Raw genomic sequence first — 15,839 nt, 5'->3', positions numbered from 1 at the left:
AACAAAATTGGCTACTTTCAAATCTTTTAGGCGCTGCAACATCATAATGATCTTAATATCATTTTATACAAAGTAATGAAAACATGCTGAACAGGTCACAATTGTAAATTCAAATGCAGCTTTAATGATTCTCCAATTTAGCTGCCTCTCAGAAATGAAGACCAAAAATTTAAATACTATTAATATTGTGCATGAAGGAAACACCCACCCCATAATGGTATCTGAAATAAAGCTCTGCCAAAATATAAACGTTCAATAGTGAGGGAATAACTTCCAACCTCAGCAAACAAGTGACTGTTTTAGTCAATGCAAATAGAAATTTGAGATCAAGTATATACCTAGGAATCCATGAACTGTACAAGTCAACAGCTTGATCAAAGAGGAGTCAGGTTGTGAGAACGTCAGTACAATTAAGATTAGGTATTTTTAAAATCATGCCCAAATAGAGGGGATTTTATGTCAAAACTCCCAATTGCTGTATTAAGAAAATCCAGAGAAAATACTGGTTTGACACCAATTTAAAATTTTTACAATTCAACAACCAGAACAACAACAGCACCAATGGAAAGCAACCAGTCTTCTGAGAATTCTCAGTGTACATTACGCAACATATTCCACGTAAATAAGGAATACAGCACAACTGACAGCAAATTCCAACTAAGACCTCACAAATGTGAGGTAATGCATTTTGGAAAGGCTAATGCAGGTAGGGAATATACAGTGAATGGTAGAACCCTCAAGAGTATTGACAGTCAGAGAGATCTAGGTGTACAGGTCCACAGGTCACTGAAAAGGGCAACACAGGTGGTGAAGGTCATCGAGTATAAAAATTGACAAGTGATGCTGTAACTGTATAGAACCTTAGTTAGGCCACATTTGGAGTATAGTGTTCAATTCTGGTCGCCACACTACCAGAAGGGATAGGTATACACCGCAGGGCAAGAGTTATAGCTGGGGGAAAGGCAATTATGATGCGATGAGGCAAGACTTAGGATGCATCGGCTGGAGAGGAAAACTGCAGGGGATGGGCACAATGGAAATATGGAGCATGTTCAAGGAACAGCTACTGCGTGTCCTTAATAAGTATGTACCTGTTAGGCAGGGAGTAAGTGGTCGAGCGAGGGAACCATGGTTTACTAAAGCAGTTGAAACACTTGTCAAGAGGAAGAAGGAGGCTTATGTAAAGATGAGACGTGATGGTTCAGTTAGGGCACTTGAGAGCTAGAAGTTAGCTAGGAAGGCTGTAAAGAGAGAGCTAAGAAGAGCCAGGCAAGGACATGAGAAGTCTTTGGCAGGTAGGATCAAGGATAACCCTAAAGCTTTCTATAGATATGTCAGGAATAAAAGAATGACTACGGTAAGAGTAGGGCCAGTCAAGGGCAGTAGTGGGAAGTTGTGCGTGGAGTCCGAGGAGATAGGAGAGGTGCTAAATGAGTATTTTTCATCTGTATTCACACAGGAAAAAGACAAAGTTGTCGAGGAGAATACTGAGATACAGGCTACTGGACTAGAAAGGCTTGAGGTTCATAAGGAGGAGGTGTTAGCGATTCTGGAAAATGTGAAAATAGATAAATCCCCTGGGCCGGATGGGATTTATCCTAGGATTCTCTGGGAAGCTAGGGAGGAGATTGCTGAGCCTTTGACTTTGATCTTTAAGTCATCTTTGTCTACAGGAATAGTGCCAGAAGGTGGAGGATAGCAAATGTTGTCCCCTTGTTCAAGAAGGGGAGTAGAGATAACCCCGGTAACTATAGACCAGTGAGCCTTACTTCTGTTGTGGGAAAAGTCTTGGAAAGATTTATAAGAGATAGGATGTATAATCATCTGGAAAGGAATAATTTGATTAGAGATAGTCAACATGGTTTGTGAAGGGTAGGTCGTGCCTCACAAACCTCATTGAGTTCTTCGAGAAGGTGACCAAACAGGTGGATGAGGGTAAAGCAGTTGATGTGGTGTATATGGATTTCAGTAAAGCGTTTGATAAGGTTCCCCATGGTAGGCTATTGCAGAAAATACAGAGGCATGGGATTCAGGGTGATTTAACAGTTTGGATCAGAAATTGGCTAGCTGATAGAAGACAAAGGGTGGTGGTTGATGGGAAATGTTCTGACTGGTGTCCAGTTACTAGTGGTGTACCACAAGCATCTGTTTTGGGGCCGCTGCTGTTTGTCATTTTTATAAATGACCTGGAGGGGGGCGTAGAAGGATGGGTGAGTACATTTGCAGATGACACTAAAGTCGGTGGAGTTGTGGACAGTGCAGAAGGATGTTACAAGTTACAGAGGGACATAGATAAGCTGCAGAGCTGGGCTGACAGGTGGCAAATGGAGTTTAATGCAGAAAAGTGTGAGCTGATTCATTTTGGAAGGAATAACAGGAAGACAGAGTACTGGGCTAATGGTAAGATTCTTGGTAGTGTGGACGAGCAGAGAGATCTCGGTATCCATGTCCATAGATCCCTGAAAGTTGGCACCCAGGTTGAGAGGGTTGTTAAGAAGGTGTACGGTGTGTTAGCTTTTATTGATAGAGGAATTGGGTTTCGGAGCCATGAGGTCATGTTGCAGTTGTAGAAAACTCTGGTGCGGCCGCATTTGGAGTATTGCGTGCAGTTCTGGTCGCCACATTATAGGAAGGATGTGGAAGCATTGGAAAGGGTACAGAGGAGATTTACAAGGATGTTGCCTGGTATGGAGGGAAGATCTTTATGAGGAAAGGCTGAAGGACTTGAGGCTGTTTTCGTTAGAGAGAAGGTTAAGAGGTGACTTAATTGAGGCATACAAGATGATCAGAGGATTAGATAGCCTTTTTCCTCGGATGGTGATGTCCAGCACGAGGGGGACAAAGCTTTAAATTGAGGGGAGATAGATAGAGGACAGATGTCAGAGATAGGTTCTTTACTCAGAGAGTAGTAAGGGCGTGGAATGCCCTGCCTGCAACAGTAGTGGACTCGCCAACACTAAACGCATTCAAATGGTCATTGGATAGGCATATGGACGGTAAGAGAATAGGGGCTGGTTTAGCTCACTTGGCTAAATCGCTGGCTTTTAAAGCAGACCAAGCAGGCCAGCAGCACGGTTCGATTCCCGTACCAGCCTCCCGGACAGGCGCCGGAATGTGGCGACTAGGGGCTTTTCACAGTAACTTCATTGAAGCCTACTCGTGACAATAAGCGATTTTCATTTCATTTCATTTTTCATTTCATTCATTTTAAGCAGTGAGTTGTAATGACCTTGAACTGGCTGTTGATTGAACAATAATAAGGAAAATTGAATGGGCAGGGATATAGCAGGGTAATATGAATGACCGGATTACTCCGCATAGAGCCAACATGGGCCTGGCGGAGGGGCTGGAGTGGTCGGATCTTCCGTCTTATGTGACCACGATGCTGAGCTCGTTGAATGGAGCGGGGTCCTTCCACTTGCCCCTGGAGCTTGAGGGAGCCCACAGAGTGCTGGCCAGGAGGCCCAAGACGAATGAACCCCCTCGGGCGGTGCTGGTGCGGTTGTAGCGATTCAGTGACCGGGAGTGTGTGCTGCGCTGGGCCAAGAGAGGAGCAGCAAGTGGGAGAATTCGGTAGTGCGAATCTACCAGGACTGGAGTGCGGAGGTGGCTAAGCGGCGGGCCGGGTTTAACCGGACGAAGGCGGTGCTGCATGCCAAGCAGGTCAAATTTGGAATGCTGCAGCCTGCGCGTCTGTGGGTGACATACAAGGACCGGCACTACTACTTCGAGTCCCCGGAGGAGGCGTGGGCCTTTGTACAGGCGGAGAAGCTGGACTCGAACTAGGGTCTGGGGGCTGCGGGGTCCGGTGCACTACGGTTGTTGCTGTTGCTGTTTTTGTAATTTTGACATGTGTTTTCTATGCTGGTTTTTGCTCTGTTTTCGGGTGGGTCTGTTGGGTATGGTCTTGGGTTATGTGGGGAATGTTGGGAGTTTGGTTTTTATTTTATTGTCTCTTCTGTATGGGGCTGGGGGATGGGGTGGAGCTGGAATTTGGGGAGCTGCGTCAGAAGGGTGGGGTGGGGCAGTGTGAAAGCGCGGGCTTTCCTCTGATTTCCCGCGCTGCGGGGCGGGGGGGGGGTGGAGCTGGTGGTGGGGGCGTGGCCTCTACTGGTTTTTTCCCGCACCGAAGCGGTGCCAAGGAAGTGTGGCAGGAGGGGGGATGACCCCATGTCGGGAGGGGCCGGGTTTTGGCGGCAGTTGCCGGGGTCAGCAGAAGTCAGCTGACTCACGGAAGTACCATGGAGGGTGCGTCGCGGCTAGGAGGGGTCCTAGCCTGGGGGGGTGGGGGAATACCGGGTTGCTGCTGGAAGGGCCGGGAGAGAGCTCGTGTGGGCCGGGGGGGGGTAGAGGGGAGGCGGTTTCGTCATGGGGGATGGGTCGGGCAGGGTGGGCTGGCCTGGGGCGAGCAGTCGATGAGCTATGGCTAGTCGGAGGGGTAGGGGGCGGGGTGCCCTCTCATCCGGCTGATCACCTGGAACGTGAGGGGGCTGAATGGTCCGGTTAAGAGGGCTAGGGTATTCTCTCATTTGAAGGGGCTGAAGGCAGACGTGGCCATGCTCCAGGAGACCCACTTGAAGGTGGCGTACCAGGTTCGTCTGAGGAAGGGGTGGGTGGGGCAGATTTTCCACTCAGGATTAGACGCAAAGAACCGGGGGGTGGCGATTCTGGTGGGGAGGGGGGTGGCGATTCTGGTGGGGAAGAGGGTGGCGTTCGAGGCGGTGGCGGACAAGGAGGGCAGATATATTATGGTGAAGGGTAGGTTGCAGGGAGAGAAGGTGGTGCTGGTTAATGTGTATGCCCCAAATTGGGATGATGCTGGTTTTATGAGGTGCATGTTGGGCCCCATTCCGGACCTGGAGGCAGGGGGCCTGATCATGGGGGGAGACTTTAACACGGTGCTAGATCCCCCACTGGACCGGTCCAGTTCAAGGACGGGTAGGAGGCCGGCGGCGGCCAAGGTGCTGAGGGGATTTATGGACCAGATGGGAGGGGTGGATCCCTGGAGGTTTGGGAGGCCGAGGGCGCGGGAGTATTCCTTTTTCTCCCATGTGCATAGGGTTTACTCCCGAATAGATTTTTTCGTCCTGAACAGGGGATTGATCCCGAAGGTGCAGGATGGCGAGTACTCGGCCATAGCAATTTCAGACCCTGCTCCGCACTGGGTCGATCTGGAGATGGGAGAGGCGCGGGACCAGCGCCCGCTGTGGCGCCTGGATGTGGGGATGCTGGCTGATGAGGTGTGTAGGAGGGTCCGGGGAAATATTGAGGGGTATCTTGAGACCAACGACATGGGGGAGGTCCGGGTGGGGATGGTCGGGGAGGCTCTGAAAGCAGTGATCCGGGGGGAGCTGATTTCCATCCGGGCCCGGAGGGAGAAGGAGAGACTGGTGGGGGAGCTCCTAGACGTGGATAGGAGGTACGCGGAGGCCCCGGGGGAGGGGCTGCTGGGGGAACGGCGTAGTTTGCAGGCCAAGTTCGACTTGTTGACCACCAGAAAGGCGGAGACACAATGGAGGAGGGCGCAAGGCGCGGGATAAGAGTATGGGGAGAAGGCGAGCAGGATGTTGGCGCATCAGCTCCGCAGCGAGATGCGGCTAGGGAAGTTGGTGGAGTGACGGATAAGGGTGGGAATGTGGTGCAGAAGGGGGCAGAGGTGAATGGGGTCTTTAGGGACTTTTACGAGGAACTGTACCGGTCGGAGCCACCGGTTTGGGGGGGGGGGGGGGGGGGGGGGGTGGAGAGCTTCATGAACAGGCTACGTTCCCCAAAGGTGCAAGAGGAGCTGGTGGAGGGGCTGGGGGCCCCATGTCAGGGGGATTGGTCAAATGCAGTCAGGTAAGGCGCCGGGGCCGGATGGGTTCCCGGTGGAATTCTATAAAAAGTATGCGGATCTGGTGGGCCCCCTGTTGGTGCGAGCCTTCAATGAGGCATCGGGGGGGGGGGGGGGGGGGGGGGGCTTTGCCCCCAACGATGTCACGGGCGCTGATCTCTCTGATCCTGAAGCGGGATAAGGACCCCTTGCAGTGTGGATCATATAGGCCAATCTCGCTCCTCAATGTTTACACTAAGTTGCTGGCGAAGATCCTGGCCACCAGGATAGAGGACTGTGTGCCAGGGGTGATACATGAGGATCAGACAGGATTTGTCAAGGGTAGACAGTTTAACACGAATGTGCGGAGATTGTTAAATGTTATTATGATGCCGGCGGTGGAGGGGGAGGCGGAGATAGTGGTGGCGCTGGATGCAGAGAAGGCGTTTGATAGAGTTGAGTGGGGGTACCTGTGGGAGGTGCTGGAGCGGTTCGGATTCGGGGAGGGGTTCATCAAATGGGTGAGGTTGCTCTACGAGGCCCCGATGGCGAGTGTAGTTACCAATGGAAGGAGATCAGAGTACTTCAGGCTCTACCGTGGGACCAGGCAGGGGTGCCCCCTGTCCCCTTTGCTTTTTGCACTGGCGATAGAACCTTTGGCTTTGGCGCTGAGTCGGGGAGGTGGAGGGGCCTGGTGCGGGGTGGGGAAGAACATAGGGTATCGCTGTATGCGGACGACCTGCTGTTGTATGTGGCGGACCCTGAGGGGGGGGGGAATACCGGGGGTGATGGAGCTGTTGGCTGAGTTTGGGAGCTTCTCGGGCTACAAGTTAAATCTGGGCAAGAGTGAGGTATTTGTAGTACACCTGGGTGATCAGGAGGGAATTGGGAGGCTCCCGTTTAAGAGGGCAGTGAAGAGTTTCAGATACCTGGGGTATCTGAAGGTGGCCAGGAGTTGGGGGACTCTCCATAAGCTTAATTTTACCAGGCTTGTGGAGCAGATGGAGGAGGAATTTAAAAGGTGGGACATGGTGCCGCTATCGCTGGCGGGTAGAGTGCAGTCCGTCAAAATGACGGTTCTCCCGAGGTTCTTGTTCCTCTTTCAGTGTTTAGAAGAATTTAGAATTTAGAACAGTACAGCACAGAACAGGCCCTTCGGCCCTCGATGTTGTGCCGAGCAATGATCACCCTACTCAAACTCACGTATCCACCCTATACCCGTAACCCAACAACTCCCCCTGAACCTTACTTTTTAGGACACTACGGGCAATTTAGCATGGCCAATCCACCTAACCCGCACATCTTTGGACTGTGGGAGGAAACCGGAGCACCCGGAGGAAACCCACGCACACACGGGGAGGACGTGCAGACTCCACACAGACAGTGACCCAGCCGGGAATCAAACCTGGGACCCTGGAGCTGTGAAGCATTGATGCTAACCACTATGCTACCGTGCTGCCCTAAGTTAGTTAAACACGATTTGTTTGCCCATCTTTATCCCTAGGGCCTTTTTTAGGAGGGTGACTAGCAGTATCATGAGCTTTGTTTGGGCGCATGGGACCCCGAGGGTGAAGAGGGTCTTCTTGGAGCGGGGTAGAGATGGTGGAGGGCTGGCGTTACCCAATCTCTCGGGGTATTATTGGGCGGCCAATGTGTCGATGGTGCGCAAGTGGGTGATGGAGGGGGCAGCATGGAAACGGTTGGAGATGGCGTCTTGTGGTGGCACAAGCCTGGGGGCCCTGGTAACGGCGCCGTGGGCGCTCCCTCCTACGAGGTACACCACGAGTCCGGTGGTGGCGGCTACCCTCAAGATTTGGGGCAGTGGAGGCGACATAGGGGGGAAGTGGGGGGCTCGATGGAGGCTCCGCTAAGGGGGAACCATCGGTTCGTCCCGGGGAACATTGATGGTGGGTTCCAGGGTTGGCACAGAGCGGGCATCAGACAGCTGAGGGACCTGTTCATTGATGGGAGGTTTGCGAGCCTGGGAGAGTTGGAGGAGAAATTTGAGCTCCCCTCGGGGAACATGTTCAGGTATCTGCAGGTAAAGGCGTTTGCTAGGCGGCAGGTGGAGGGATTCCCTTTGCTTCCCGCGAGGGGGGTGAGTGACAGGGTGCTTTCGGGGGGTTGGGTCGGGGATGGGAAGATATCTGATATCTACAAGGTAATGCAGGAGGTGGAGGAGGCGTCAGTAGAGGAGCTAAAGGCTAAGTGGGAAGGGGAACTGGGGGAACAGATCAAAGATGGGACATGGGCTGATGCCCTGGAGAGGGTTAACTCTTCCTCCTCATGTGCGCGGCTTAGCCTCATCCAATTCAAGGTGCTGCACCGGGCCCACATATCCGGGTCTAGGATGAGTAGGTTCTTTTGGGGCGAAGACAGGTGTGTCAGGTGTTCGGGGAGTCCAGCGAACCATGCCCATATGTTCTGGGCATGCCCGGCACTGGAGGAGTTCTGGAAGGGGGTGGCGAGAACGGTGTCGAGGGTGGTAGGATCCAGGGCCAAGCCAGGCTGGGGACTCGCGATTTTTGGGGTTGGGGTGGAGCCGGGATTGCAGGAGGCGAAAGAGGCCGGTGTGCTGGCCTTTGCGTCCCTAGTAGCTTGGCGGAGGATCTTGCTACAGTGGAAGGATGTAAGACCCCCCAAGCGTGGAGACCTGGATCAATGACATGGCGGGATTTATCAAACTGGAGCTCAAATTTGCCCTGAGAGGATCGGTACAAGGGTTCTTTAGGCGGTGGCAACCTTTCCTCGACTTTCTGGCTCAGCGATAGGGTACTGGGTAAGCAACAGCAGCAACCCGGGGGGGGGGGGGGGGGGGGGGGGGCGCATTGACTATGCTTTGCTTATTTAATTTTAATTTAACTTATTTTTGAGTTCTCTGGTTGTTTACTGGGTTTGGGGGTGATACAGGCGTTGATACGGTCTTGGGGAGTTACAGTTATTAAGGTGTTTTATTGTTGCTTTTCATTGTTTGTTGTTATATTTTCTGTTAAAAAAAATTTCAATAAAAATTAATTACAAAAAAAAGAATAAACTCGGTTTGTTCTCAGTGCAACAACCGAGGTTGAGGGGAGACCTGATAGAGGTCTACAAAATTATGAGGGGCATAGACAGAGTGGATAGTCAAGAGGCTTTTTCCCAGGGTAGAGGGGTCAATTACCAGGGGGCATAGGTTTAAGGTGCGAGGGGCAAGGTTTAGAGGGATGTTCGAGGCAAGTTTTTTTTTTACACAGAGGGTAGTGGGTGTCTGGAACTCGCTGCCGGAGGAGGTCGTGGAGGCAGGGATGATAGTGACGTTTAAGGGCATCTTGATAAATACATGAATAGGATAGGAACAGAGGGATACAGACCCCGGAAGTGCAGAAGATTTTAGTTTAGATGGGCAGCATGGTAGGCACAGGCTTGGAGGGCCGAAAGGCCAGTTCCTGTGCTGTACTTTTCTTTGTTCTTTGTTCAAAACCAGTACTTGATTTCGCCTCGGCTCCATGACTCCCACTGACAAAAGCTTACATTTATATGGTGCTTTTCATGACACTGGAATATCCCAAAAATTTTCACAGCCAAAGAACTTCTGAAGTATAACCAGTTTTGTACTGCAGTAAAATGCCGTAGCCAATTTGCACAAAATGCAATGAAATAAATGTTAGCCAGGACATTGGGGAGCTCCCTTTGTCTTCCTCAAATAGAGCTATAGGATTGTTTACATCCAATTGAGGAGACAGATAGGGCATTGCTTAACGTCCCATCCAAAAGGCACCCCTCCAACACAGCCACATTCTTCCAATTTTGGAACCGCTTCTGGATTGAGAATTGTCCTCTAGTCAGCCCACTAACTTCAAAAATATTTTTCTATTTTTGCTTAAGTACAGGCACAGGCAGAAAAAAAAACAAGTATATTGCCAAAGCCATCTGTTTAGTCTTCTGATGTGTGCAAACTAACATTATTCTACTGTTGTCTCTTATGAACCTAGGCTTGTTTTTGATACATAACAGTATCAAGATGGGAAGAGACAATAATTATGAAACATTTCATAGTACATGTAACATTCTGTTGTCAATTGCAATTATGACTACAGCGACAGAATTGTGTAGCAAATGAGGTAGCTGCCAGCTCTAGAGACAGCTCTAGAGGCTGCACATAAACAGGTAGTTTATGTAAGTGTGTTTTGCAAGGTGGCAATTGGTCTTTAATCTCCAAAAACCTTGATATGCAGCAGCAGTACGAGATAAATAAGGTACATCAGACATGAATTATTTTCAAGGAATTCCAACTTTCAATGAGAGCTTGAAACCTACATTGCAAATGAAAGCTTTAGAATAATTTAAAATGCCCTAAATTTTCTATCAATTATTTTGTTTTCATTTTACTTACATAGCATTTAAAGCATGAAAACAGGTCATTCAGCCCAAAAGACCCTTGCAGGTGTTTTTTTCCCGCTCTACAGAAGTCGATTCGCATTATGCATAGGACCAAAATCACACTTGATGATGTGGAGAACTGTGATTCACCTGTTATTTTATGTAACATATTCAACAACTTTAAAATAATTGGTGTAGGGGTAAATTGCTCTCAATGGGAGTAATCTGAGATATCATAATGTGGAGATGCCGGCGATGGACTGTGGTGGGCACAGTAAGAAGTCTTACAGCATCAGGTTAAAGTCCAACAGGTTTGGTTGGAATCACTAGCTTTCAGAGCGCAGCTCCTTCATTAGGTGAGTCACTCACGTCCATTCTACGAAATGGCTGCGCTCTGAAAGCGGTGATTCCAAACAAACCTGTTGGACTTTAACCTGGTGTTGTAAGACTTCTTACTCAGATATCATAGGAACATATGTAAAATGAAAAAATCTGTAAAATGCTAAATGAATATACACAGTAGTTTATTCCCTGTGTAACGTAAAAGATTCATGTAAACACATAGCTCGCAAGGTGCTCTGTAATTTGCACCTCATTGGCCCATGTGATATGCCAGATTATCCCATCAAGAGCAATTTACCTCGACACCAATTTTTTAAAAAATTGTTGAAGATATTATACAAAATGATTTTATGGTGAATCACAGTTCACCACATCATCCAGTGTGATTCTGGCCAAGTGCATAAATGTAAGGATATAATGTTGGAATTGGAGAAAACCGTGGAGAGGCCACAACTGGAATATTGTGTGCAGTTCTGGTCACATTACAGGAATGATGTTATTGCTCTGGAGAGAGTGGAGGAGGTTTACGGGAATGTTGCCAGGGCAAAAGTGTGGCAACAAAGAGAGATTGGATAGGTTGGGGTTATTCTCCATGGAACAGAAGGCCATGGGAGCGTACAAAATTATGAGGGTAAGAGTGGACAGGATAAAGTTGTTTGCCATGGTGGAGAATCCTAGAACCAGGGGACATAGATTGAAGATAAGTAGCAGAAGGTGTAGAATGGACATGAGGAAAAAAAATTTTTTACGCAGAGGGTCGTGAGAAACTGAAATGTGTTGCTGTGTTGGTGGTCGAGGCAGAGACCCTAAACCAGGGGTGGGCAAACTTTTCCGTGCAAGGGCCACATTCAGAAATTCACAATTCACAAAGGGCCGCATAGTATATTAAGTAAAATAATTACTTCACCCGGTTATGATTCTGGGCGCCTCATATAGAACATAGAACAGTACAGCACAGAACAGGCCCTTCGGCCCTCGACGTTCTGCCGAGCAATGATCACCCTACTCAAGTCAACGTATCCACCCTATACCAGTAAGTAACCCAACAGCCCCCCCCCCCCCATTAACCTTAAAAAAAAAATTTTTTTTTTTTTTTTTTAATGACTTGGTGGGCCGCAGAAATACCTTTGGCGGGCCGCATGCGGCCCGCGGGCCGTAGTTTGCCCACCCCTGCCCTAAACTCTTTTAAAAGGTATCTGGATCTGCACCATAAGTGCTCTAATCTACAGGGCTAAGGACCAGGTGCAGGAAGGTTATATTAGAAAGGGCACCTGGGTGTCCATAGACTGGCATGGACAAGATGGGCCAAATGGCCTCCTTCTGTGCTGTAACTTTTCTATGATAATGTGTAAGCACTGTTCTGTGACCTTCCATTGTTTTTGCCTTAGTCCATGGCAGGTTATTCTTTGGTCTCCAATATTACATATCAAAGAAGTCACATTTGTAATTTATTGAGAAAAAGAATGGTGCGGGCGTGAAGAGAAATATACATTTTATTATTATAGTATTGGCTTCTCATGAACAGGTCAACAACAGTATTCGAAAAAGACAAAACATTGATGTTGCAACAATGTATACTTACTACACGTTAATCAAAAACATCTGTTCAGACTAGCTTCAATTTAATACAAAAAGAGAGAAAGCTATAACTCAGCAGGTTTTGAGCTCACATTACCCTTCTTCAGAACTAAAAGGAAGAACGCATTCAGTTAATGCATGGCTTTAAATCAGCGACGTCGAGAAGAAATGTTGTGCTTTCATGGTGAAAACAGGAAATGCGTGAAACAAACTGGTGGTCTGAAGTTGGATAGGATCAAAGTTACTCCCCTTTTGTGGGAACCCAATTGAGGTGAACAAAATTATGAAAGACATAGAAACTTTTCCCCTTAGTTGAGGGGTCAATAACCAGAGTCATAGGCTTACAGTAAAGGGCAGGAGATTTAGAGGGGATTTGAGGAAAAGCATTTTCACCCAAAGGGTGGTGGGAATCTGGAACCCACTGCCTAAAAGCCTGTAAGAGGCATGAAATGTCAACATTTAAAGCATTTAGATGCTATAGCATACAAGGTTACGGACCAAGTGCTGGAAAATGGGATAAGGATTGGTACCTGATGGACATCACAAACACAGTGGGCTGAAGAGCCCCTTTCGATGACATTCTAAGGCAAATAACCCAAATCTTCAGTTTCAACAGATCCAAAATTCCGCAGATCTCATGAACTGTCAAATTAAGTTCCTTCACCTCTGGACAATAGTCAGCGAGCTGGTTTCATGGGCAGTATTTGCATCATGGGGTATAAAGAACCAAAAAGAGGCCTCAACAGGCAGGTCAGCTTTAATTTGCCATCTATTCTGGCTACCTTTGTCCAGCGCACCGATAGAAAAATTACAGATGCACAAATATTTTGATACCTACCTTTAGGCCAACTGTAACATCGGTGAGAATGCTGCAAGAGCAAGAAAGGAACGCGTTACGGTAATGTCACAATTTCGCCCTATAAGGTGCGACTCGTCCATCTTTTCATTTAATTTGAAACGCTACCGCGTTAAATAAAGTGTTAACAAAAAACTGTGGCTTTCATAAAGCAGAAGGACTGCTGACTGACACAAACTGGCTCTGCGCCACTGCTGGACCGACCCGTCTCCACAAGCCCGGGCGACCCTCTCAATATCACCTCCCCCGCAAAATAAATAAACTCTTCATCCGGTGGCCTGGTGTTGACGCCGATTAAATATGTTTTTTGTGTAAGATTAACGAGGTGGCGGGAATCGTTTTAACTGGCCGAAGATGTCTGTTTATTGAGCGCGCAAACACGCACACAGAGGGAAGCCATCGCCCGTTATCAACAGTGACTGGCCTTCGATGGAGTCGGTGCCCTGGGGGTGATGGTGGTCTAGGGTGCTCGGCCGGGGGGGGGGGGGGGGGTGATGGTGGTCCGAGGGGCTCGGCCCTGGGGGTGATGGTAGTCCAGGGTGCTCGGCCTGGGGGGTGATGGTGGTCCGAGGGATTCGGCCCTGGGGGTGATGGTGGTCCGAGGGGCTCGGCCCTGGGGGTGATGGTGGTCCGAGGGGCTCGGCCCTGGGGGTGATGGTAGCCCAGGGTGCTCAGCCCTGGGAGTGATGATGGTCCAGGGAGCTCGGCCCTGGGGGTGATGGTGGTCTAGAGAGCTCGGCCCTGGGGGTTGATGGTGGTCTAGAGAGCTCGGCCCTGGGGGGGTGATGGTGGTCTAGGGAGCTCGGCCCTGGGGGGTGATGGTGGTCTAGGGAGCTCGGCCCTGGGGGTGATGGTGGTCTAGGGAGCTCGGCTTTGGGGGTGATGGTGGTCTAGGGAGCTCGGCCCTGCCCGGCCGGGATGAACAATGGAGCCGGACGCTCACGGCCGCCTCTGAACTCCATCCCGGGCTTATTGCTCCTCTCACTCCCCCCAAATTAGCAGGTACTGTGGGATGGGAGTTAAAAAAAAACCTTTGCCGGCACAGGGGGTCTGTAGAGGGAAAGAGTCCGCCTTCGATTCCCGCCATTCAGACACCACGACACACACCTATCGACATAAAACATCGTGCTCGCCCTGAATATTTTCAGAAGGGAGGGGATCAAATCGACATGACCCTGGGCAGCAAATTTAGCTACACCTAATCAACGTTCCTGTTTTTTTTTTAACATAGATATATATTTCCCTCTTTGTCGCTTTACGGTACTTACCCGTCCATTGCCGGATTACCAGAGGTTTAAGGAACCAACTGCCGCCGACAGTCAACACACAAAATGGCGCCGCGTGTCGTTTGCTTTCCTTTGCTTCGTTTCCCTTCCCCGCCCGCCCCGCGCTCCGGAAACAGCCGAGTGCCCTCCCCCGGCCACGCCAAAAGCCCGGAAATGCCCGAACACCTCGTCTCCGAGAACGACCGAGTGCGGCCGAACCGCCAGCTGCCAATTCGCAGCGCAGCGCTTCCAAAACCTTCCAGAGGGCGAAGAGCTGGTGAGGCGTTCAACTGACGCCAAGAGAGCATTTCATGCAGCTAATTTCTTTAAAGGGTGAAGAAAGCTCTTCCTCTCCCCCCCCCCCCCCCCCCCGCACACTATATCTTGGCCACTCCCGTCCCCCTCCCAAACCAAAAATACTTCAAAAAAGATATTCTGTGAAAGGGACATTCGACATAGTATTCTGTGGAAGGGTCATTTCGCATGGGCTTCCCACTCACCACCACTCTACTTCTGTACCTTGCTTTTTCCTTTAAGGCAATGAATACCTACCTCTTTGTGAAAGCTTTGGTCATCTGACCTCCTAACCTCTATGCAAAACTTTGTTTTATAATGCTCCCATGAAGTGTCTTGGCGCATTTCATCATGTATGGCAGATGGCGTATAATGTGGATAAATATGAGGTTATCCACTTTTGTAGCAAAACCAAGAGGGCACATTATTATCTGAATGGCTATAGATTGAGACAGGGGAATGTGCAACGAGACCTGGGTGTCCTTGCACACCAGTCACTGCAGGTATGCGTGCAGTGGGCGACACGATCGCACAGTGGTTAGCGCTGTTGCTTCAGCTCAGGGTCCCAGATTCGATTCCCGGCTTGGGTCACTGTGCGGAGTCTGCACATTCTCCCTGTGTCTGCATGGGTTTCAAATCCAGTTTCCTCCTACAAGTCCCGAAAGATGTGCTGTTAGGTAATTCTCCCTCTGTGTACCCGAACAGGCGCCGGAATGTGGCGACTAGGGGCTTTTCACGTTAACTTCATTACAGTGTTAATGTAAGCCTACTGTGACAATAATGATTATTATTATTTTTTAAAGGTACAGCAGGCGGTAAAGAAAGTAAATGGTATTTTAGCCTTCGTAGTGAGAGGATTCAAGTGCAGGAGCAGGGATGTCTTGATGCAATTTTACAGGGCCTTGGTGAGACCTGGAATATTGAGAGCAGATTTGGTCTCCTTATCTGAGAAAGGATGTTCTTCCTATAGGGAGAGTGCAACAAAGGTTTACCAGACTGATTCCTGGGATGGCGGGATTGACGTACGAAGAGAGATTGAGTTGGTTAGAATTATATTCGCTGGCGTTCAGAAGAATGAGGGGCGATCTCATAGAAATCTATAAAATTCAAACAGGACTAGACAAGATAGGTGCAGAAAGAATGTTCCCAAAGGCAAGGGCATCCACAACCAGGGGTCAGCCTGAGGATACAGGGTGAACCATTTAGAACTGAGATGAGGAGAAATATCTTCACCCAGAGAGTGGTAAGCCTGTTGAATTTGCGACCACCAAAAACATTGTATGTTTTCAAGAGGAGTTCGGGCTAAAGGGATCAAAGAATACAGGTGAAAAGC

The 15,839-nt window shown here is 49.4% G+C and overlaps 1 protein-coding gene across 2 annotated transcripts in view; it reads right to left on the bottom strand.

Moving 5' to 3' along the window:
• LOC119964435 (polypyrimidine tract-binding protein 2) overlaps positions 1 to 14,337 on the bottom strand; it is a 95,740-nt gene extending 81,403 nt beyond the window's left edge. For both annotated transcript variants that reach the window (XM_038793911.1, XM_038793912.1), the window contains exons 1-2: positions 14,216 to 14,337; positions 12,930 to 12,960 (exon numbers count right to left, since the gene is read on the bottom strand). In XM_038793911.1, the coding sequence (XP_038649839.1) occupies positions 12,930 to 12,960; positions 14,216 to 14,223 (39 nt within the window). In that variant the 5' untranslated portion in view covers positions 14,224 to 14,337. The remainder of the gene's footprint in view (positions 1 to 12,929; positions 12,961 to 14,215) is intronic.
• Between the last annotated feature and the right edge of the window lie 1,502 nt (positions 14,338 to 15,839).

The sequence above is a fragment of the Scyliorhinus canicula genome, chromosome 4 (genome assembly GCF_902713615.1).
Source record: "Scyliorhinus canicula chromosome 4, sScyCan1.1, whole genome shotgun sequence".
Classification (NCBI taxonomy): Eukaryota; Metazoa; Chordata; class Chondrichthyes; order Carcharhiniformes; family Scyliorhinidae; genus Scyliorhinus; species Scyliorhinus canicula.
The sequence above is the reverse complement of the archived record's forward strand: the minus strand, read 5'-3'. Positions and strand labels throughout refer to the sequence as shown.